This window comes from Falco peregrinus, chromosome 6 (genome assembly GCF_023634155.1).
Source record: "Falco peregrinus isolate bFalPer1 chromosome 6, bFalPer1.pri, whole genome shotgun sequence".
NCBI classification, from domain to species: Eukaryota; Metazoa; Chordata; class Aves; order Falconiformes; family Falconidae; genus Falco; species Falco peregrinus.
This window is the reverse complement of record NC_073726.1, coordinates 92,486,060-92,493,526: the sequence shown is the minus strand read 5'-3', so window position 1 is coordinate 92,493,526 and position 7,467 is coordinate 92,486,060. Positions and strand designations below refer to the sequence as shown.

The 7,467-nt window shown below is 54.8% G+C and overlaps 1 protein-coding gene across 1 annotated transcript; it reads left to right on the top strand.

The window, feature by feature from the left end:
* Positions 1 to 218: 218 nt before the first annotated feature.
* Positions 219 to 5,922, top strand: NOP2 (NOP2 nucleolar protein). Its single transcript, XM_055809221.1, has 16 exons — positions 219 to 395; positions 470 to 515; positions 589 to 683; positions 1,300 to 1,565; positions 1,864 to 1,907; positions 2,073 to 2,242; positions 3,038 to 3,237; positions 3,340 to 3,429; positions 3,509 to 3,596; positions 3,693 to 3,833; positions 4,024 to 4,163; positions 4,442 to 4,531; positions 4,828 to 4,950; positions 5,035 to 5,132; positions 5,224 to 5,354; positions 5,464 to 5,922. Exons 1-16 carry the CDS (start codon positions 221 to 223, stop codon positions 5,715 to 5,717), a joined length of 2,151 nt encoding a protein of 716 aa, XP_055665196.1. The 5' UTR covers positions 219 to 220; the 3' UTR covers positions 5,718 to 5,922.
* The last annotated feature ends 1,545 nt before the right edge of the window (positions 5,923 to 7,467 follow it).

Below are 7,467 nucleotides of genomic sequence, written 5' to 3'. Positions count from 1 at the left end.
GGAGGGGGGGGGGGGGGCGGTGCCCAGGCCCCGGCCCGGGGGGCACCTGGGGCTGCCGGCTGCGCCCCCCTCGCTCCCCGCTCAGGCCGGCCGGGCCCGGGCCCTGGGGGCGGCCTCCGCACGCCGGGCGGCTGACGTCACCGGGCGCATCCACTCAGCGAGCAGAAGAGGCGGTGGTAGCCAATGGGAGCGCGGCGGAGGCGGGCCCGGCGGCGGGCGCATGCGCGGGGCCAGAGGCGGGCCGCACGTGTGGCGGCGGGCCCGGGGCCGCCGGAGGGGCCGCGCCGCCATGGGCCGCAGGCTGGACCCCAGCAGGAAGGAGAAGCGCGGCCCCGGGCGCAAGGCCCGCAAGCAGCGCGGGGCGGAGGTGGAGCTGGCCCGCTTCCTGCCGCCAGGTGAGTCCGGCCCCGCCCGGCCCGGCGCCGCGCTGCCGGTTCGGGCCGCCTGACGGCCGCGTGTCTTTCCGCAGAGCCGGAGCCCGGCAGGAAGAAGCTCTCCAGCCACGGGCGGAGGAGGTGAGGCCGGGGGGGGCCGGGGGGGCCGGGGGGGCCGGGGCGGAGCTCACTGCCGCTTCCCCTCTCGCCGCAGGGCTGCGAAGAGGCGGCTGGGAGCGGGCAGCGCCGCGCCGGTCGGGGGGCGCCGGGGGGCAGCAGGAGGAGGAGCAGCGGGCCAGGAGCCAGCAGGTGAGTACCGGCCGGGGTGGGGCGTTCCTGCAGACAGCCTGTCCTGCTGCCCCCCAGACCACCCCCCCCCCCCCCCCTTTTTTTTGTATGGCACGAGACAGGTGGGGGTTTTATTATTTTAAACGAATTTTTCCTGCTTGCCGGACCCGCCGTGCCAGGCGGCGGTGCTGCCCGCGGGACAGGCCGGCAGGATGCTCTGGTCCATGGTGCCGCTCCCGGGTCGCCGCTGCTGTCGCAGGCAGGTTGGGCGGCTGAGGCCTTTCAGGCCGCCGCGTTGTGTCCCACGGCGCATAGGAAGGTGTCACAGCAGGAGGAGGGAAGGATGGACAATAGATTTGGGAAGGGGGGTACTGTAACACGTCAGGGCAAACGCTATAAGAACTTTGTGGCCATGTTTTTCTTTGGTAACTCTAGTTCTCTTTAAAGCTTTGTTGGAGTAGAGGTGGTAATGTGCCCTTGTTTGCGATTGAGAAAACCGATGCGGAGAGCAAGCAATCCCTTTTCTTGGCCAGGCAGCTCAGCCCTAGAGTGAAGGTCTCTTGTATCACAACTGAAAAAACGGGGCAGCTGCTTCTGAGAATAACGCCTAACTTTTAACCGCTGCGTCTGCCTGTAGCTGAAGAGCAGATATCCCCGCAGAAGGAGAAACGTGCTGTAAAGGCAGCGGGACAAACCACTCGTGGCCGCTTTGGCTTCAGTGATGGCAACTCAAAATGGCTGGCTCCAGCCAAAGCCAAGAAAATCCCATCTAAAGGAAGCAATGTGGAGTTATCCAGCGATGGTGAGGTGGAAGGAGGCAGCTGGGAGATGGAAGAGGAGGATGGGAGCAGTGATGAGATGGTGGATGATTACGGTGTGTCTTCATCATCAGAGGAGGAAGAGGTAGGAGCTTTTTACCCTTAATTATGCAAGAAATACTTGGCTTTGCTGGCTGAAAAGACCCGTCAGGCCTGGGGAAACAAGAGTGACTTTACTAAGGGGTGGATGGATAGTGAGGTGGCAGAGAGCTTTCCCCTTCTTCCCTTCACAATAACAATTTCCAGTTTAGCAGCTGATCCCAGGATAATATTTGGTGCTTTTGTTTGTTGCTTTTTCAAACAGAACAGGTAAATTTCACAGATGCTGGGAAATAAGGGGGTACCCGGGGATATTGCTTCATTATTCTTTTGTCTCTCTTTAGTTGCTGCCTATTGAAAAAGCTGCCCTGAAGCAGAATTCTGATAGGTAAGGATTTGATAATACTGCCAGCCTGCAGCGTCTTTCCTGGTTAGACAAGGAGCATGTGTTGTTTGTTCTTCTGTCCTTTTTGCCATCTAAGAAATGGTAGTTGTGAAGTACCTGTGTGATACTGTTCTTCCGTAAAACATCTGTCCTGTTCTTTGTCCTTAGGGGAAGCCTTGGTGAAGATGACAGCGAAGAGGGGGAGGAAGAGGAGATGGCAGAAGCGGCAAGGGGGCAGAAAACAGGACAGAAGGAGGAAGAGGGCCCAGATCTGCAGCTCAACCTGGATATAGATGAGCAGTTTAAACTGCCAACTAATGAACAGATTGAGAGAGAGGATATCCTTTTTATTTGTGACATCCATAAGCCATGTGCCTGCAGCAGCACGGGGCCTGGATACGACTAAAGGGCTTCCTTTGGACTTTATCATGAGTATTGCTTAGCAAGAGCATTCTGTGCGCGATGAGGTATTTTTAGATGAGCTGCCCAAATAGATAGTATACAATGCTGTGCTTCTGTACAGCACAGTTAGGAAATCTGTTGGGCCCTGTACAGAGCTTGGAGCCTGCCCCGGTTTCCTTTCTAGCCCTGAGTGCATGTGGGTATCTTATCAGTAGTTTGTTCCTCTGTACCCTGATTTTCCCGGTAGGTGTTTGTCTAACCCGTTCCTAGAGCCTCTGATGACAGCAATTCCAGCACCCAAAGTACTTGCTCTTGGGCTTTAGTGATTTTGATTTCCTCCCCCCAGTACATCTAATCCTGCCTCTTCTCCTTCTCCTCTGTACCCCGTAGTTGCCCTTGGGGAACTTCTAGTCTCTTTTCTGCCACAGGTATTGTTTTCAGCATTAGAAGATGTTTTTTGTTGTTGTCTTTTTCCTAGTTTTTTCTGTTTATCTAAAGTAACTAAACAAATTCTTGTAAATACCTTGTAGTTCCTGCCTTGTGAACTTTTTTTGCCCGGTCCCATCCTTTGAATCCCCACTCTGCTGAGGTCTGATGACAGTCTGTTCCAACAGAGCCTTTCTGGTGCGGGTGCTGTGATGCAGGAGTCCTGCATGACTGATTGTGCTTGCAAAGAGCTTGTGTGTGTGCAAGTTTGTTGGCTGTTCATGGTTCCTTAATGGTCCTTCTACCTGCTGAGCCGCCTGACCTGCACATCATTCACCAGCGCATCAAGGGCAACATGGAGGTGCTGCAGGACTTTGGGGCGAAGCGGGAGGAAGGACACACGCGACAAGAGTACCTTGCATTGCTGCGCCGGGACATGGCTGCCTATTATTCCTACAGTGACTTCTTGCTCGTGAAGCTTATGGACATCTTCCCACTCCCTGAGGTAGGATCCTGCCCTGCCTGTATCTTTGCTGACTGATGAGGATTTAGCTGCCTTCCTGGGCCTTCGTTTTTATCTCTGTTCTCTGTCCTGTCTTCCACCCAGCTGGTAAACTTCCTGGAAGCTAATGAGGTTCCCCGCCCTGTGACCATTCGCACCAACACACTCAAGACGCGGCGACGGGACCTGGCACAGGTGAGCAGGAGCCTGTGGTTGTCTCCTGCACCGCCTGTCATACGGGACAGCATCTCAGTCCCATCTCCTTGTCTTGCAGGCTCTAATCAACCGTGGTGTGAATCTCGACCCCTTGGGGAAGTGGTCGAAAACGGGGCTTGTTATTTATGACTCCTCTGTGCCCATTGGTGAGATCACCCTTCGTGTTGTAGGGCTCCATTGACCCACTCCTGACTCCCATTTTTTTGCGTGTCATCGCACTTTGTTCTGCCTTCCCTGCCTAGGTGCCACCCCTGAGTATCTGGCTGGGCACTACATGCTGCAAGGAGCCTCCAGTCTCCTCCCCGTCATGGCTCTGGCTCCACAGGAGAACGAACGCATCCTGGATATGTGCTGTGCCCCAGGAGGCAAGACCAGCTACATAGGTACCGCCCTGCAGCCCCTGGTGGGGAGGTTGGGAGGGGTGCCCTGTGAAGCGACGAGTTCACTCATCTATACAGAAAGGGGTGACAGAGGCAGGGACTGAACTTGGGGAAAGGAGAGGGGTGGCTCTCCCTGCGGACAAAAGTGCAGGGGGTTTGCCGCCCCTTGCTGATGTGTTTTGCCCTCTGGCAGCTCAGCTAATGAAGAACACGGGTATGATCTTGGCCAATGACAGCAATGCCGAGCGGCTGCATAGTGTGGTAGGGAACTTGCATCGGCTGGGAGTCACCAATGCTGTAGTGAGTAACTGTGATGGACGCCAGTTCCCCAAGGTACGTTCCTGCCTGTGCTGGGGTGTCCTTATCCTGCTTACCTGGAGCTGCTGTGCTGTCCCGTTAGTTAAATGGGTGTTCTCCAAAGCCACTTGTCACAAGAGGATGAGCAAAGCTGCTGAGGAGTCTGTTTGTTACTTGATAGGGAGACAGGAAGGTGGACAGGGAGGAGCGAGGGATCTTTGCTGCCTTCCTAGTCTTCTGGTTCCCCTTCTAGTCTTAGTCTTATTCTGAGTCCCTGCCTGTGAGTGTAATTCCAAACGTATGTCTTCCTGTAGGTGCTTGGAGGGTTCGACCGTGTCTTGCTTGATGCTCCTTGTAGTGGAACAGGTGTCATTTCTAAGGATCCTGCTGTCAAAACCAACAAGGTGAGTGGCCAGTGGGGACACAAGATGGGGACTTAAGTATGAGTCACAAGAGGAAGGACTTTGGGACAGCTTTGTTCTCAGAGATGCCTGCAGTGGAGACACTGATATATTTTTCCTTCTCTTTCCTATTTTGCATGTTGTACCAGAGCCAGTTTTTTTTGAGATTAGTTCTGCAGAAGACTCTGGAACCTTTATATCATGCGTGCTTTCCTCTCCTGTCATCCCCCCGTCCACAGCAGAGGCCTGGAGTGCTTCCCTGTGCCCCTCTGGCACGCTAACCTATCTTTCTCTTTCAGGATGAGAAAGACATCCTGCGCTGTGCTCATCTGCAGAAGGAGCTGATTCTTAGCGCTATAGATTCAGTCAATGCTGCCTCAGAGACAGGGGGCTACATTGTCTATTGTACTTGCTCTATCATGGTAAGTCCTTTCCACGCTCTGCTGTGGTCATCTCCTACTCAGAGGACTGCTGAGCTTCGGATCCTAATGCTTAATTTCTGGCAGGTGGAGGAGAATGAGTGGGTTGTGGATTATGCACTGAAGAAACGCAACGTTCGTTTGGTGGCCACAGGCCTGGACTTTGGCAAGGAAGGCTTCACTAGGTGCGTGCCAGGTCACAAGCTGCGCAGGCTTCTTGGTGGCCAGGTTTGAGCAGAGGTGTTCTATCATTTCTCACCCTGCTTCCTCCTCCAGGTTCAAAGACCGTCGCTTCCACCCCTCCCTCAAGTCTACGAGGCGTTTCTATCCCCACACGCACAATATGGATGGGTTCTTCGTTGCCAAGTTCAAGAAATTCTCTAACGCCATCCCCCAGGCACAGACAGGTAACCCGGTGCTGGAGCTCGGCTGAGCTGCTGGGCCTGTTCTCGCAGGCTGCTTCCCCTGCGGAAGCCAGGCAGGTTCTTCTTACAGCTCCTTTCTCTGTTGTTTCAGATGAAGAGCCTGCTGTGGAAGCAGCACCTCCATCCACTGTCCCTGATACCATTGTGGAGCCTCAGCCAAAAAAGAAGAAACTTGAGGGATCAAAAGCTGACAAAGAGCAGAAGCCACCACAGCCTGCTTTGAAGAAGAGACATTCATTGCAGGCACAGAGGAGACCCTTGAAGGCTGGCCGGCCTTCTCCCAAAATGATGCGTCCTCAAGCCCCTGCCAAGAAGAAGCATAGGATGAAACAGAACAGACCGTGAGAGGAGCTGCTTTCCCGGGTGTTGGCCCCCTCCTTTGAGTGCAAAGGCTGCCACAGCTTTGCGTGTACCACCTCGTCTTTGCTGCTCTGTGCAGAGAACCTCTGCAGCGCTGCACGCCTGGGACAGCTATAGGCCTGTTTGCTCCTTTCCCTCTGCATCAAGGACTGATGCACTGACACATTAAAGGTTTTATACTCTTGCTCAAGTCTTGGCCTTTTCCCTTGGAACACTGAATACAGAGTTCTGCCACGTCCCCTTACTCCTCTGCAACAGAAACCCCTTCCACTCCTGTCTGACGCTCTGGCGTTTTTGGTTCTTGTGCCCTGCTGTGCTTCTCTTTGTGAAGAGGCAGTGAGAGCTGAAATCCTGGCTGCGGGGGTGTGGGCTGTGTTTGTGGTGCCGGAGAGCAGAGGGCTTTGTTGGGGCAGGGCTGGATCTCCCTCCTGGGCCCGTGGGCCTGTGCTGGTCGCTAGTTCCCTGCGGTCACTGTGCTAATCCAGTCCACTGCTGTGACTGAGCCTTGTGCTGGTCCCCAGCAGTCTCCTGGTTCTTGACCTCCCAGACTGCAGCAGGGATTGCCACTGGTCTTACGACTGACGATTGCCACCGGAGCTTATGGTCACTATTTCCTTCGGCCTTTTTGTTCACCTAGAGGGGGTTGCTCCTCCTTAAGACGTAACGGGCAGTGGTCTGGGCTGCTTTTGTTTAAATGTCAGCCCAGGTCCCTTTCCTTTGCCAGTGTGAGTTGATTATTCTCTTCTTTGGTTCTGCCATCTAGTGAATAAATCTCTAGAGACACTTCGCTAATAAACTTTCTACCAAGCACCCTCTCCAGCTTCTGTTCCACCACAGTGTGTGTGAAGTTGGGTGTGTGACGGACCTGAGGCATAAATCTTGTTTCTGTAATTGTCTTGCTAGCTCAGCTCACCTGAGGCTTTGCCTTGATTTGTTTTCCTTGCCAGGCTCTGGGTTCGTGGGAGAACTTGATGCGCTATTCCCGTGTTTGTTGTTGAGAACAGCTGAACGCAGTGGACTGTAGGATCTCAGGAATCCTTTGTCCTGGTCCGCTACGCATGAGGCTGCTGCTTTCCCATGTGATGAGCTTCAGCGAGTGGTGAGGCTGAGCGTGAACTCCAGGAACTCCCTGAGACACGCACACGCGCTGCTGATGCAACCAGACACGGACCGATAAGCAGAAACTGAAGAAAAGCGCTGTGGCGGGTGCCCAGGAAACCACAAATGGGACTCGCCAAACAGGAATGGCAAAAAAGGCCAAATCCTGCTCTTGCTGCCTGGCCCGTCACACCGAGAGCATGCTGGTGGGTTGTTGTGTGTGTGTTTCGCTGGCAGCAGCTCCTCAGGCTTGTGCCCTGCCCGGTACCCGGCTCTCGCATCTCTTGCCCTACTTGTGGGCTAGGCCAGCGTGCAGCTTGCTGGCAGGTCGCACACGTGCGTGCGTGCAGAGGAGCCGGCAGGGATTAGTTTAATAACGAGGCCAGGACAGATGGTGGGAATCGGGTGCGGGGCTCAGGCAGGCGGGCACGCTGACCAGCAGCCAGTGTCTGTGTGACTGGCCCCTTCTGTTTATCCCTCCTCTCCGTTTCCTGTGCTCACTTCTCTCTGACGTAGCTCAATGCCTCCCTCTCCCCTCATTTGATCCTTCCCCTGAACATCCCACAGTAAGTTTTTCTCCCATAATCTTCCTTAAACACTGCATGATAAACTTTACGCCACAATTCCCCTCAAACAT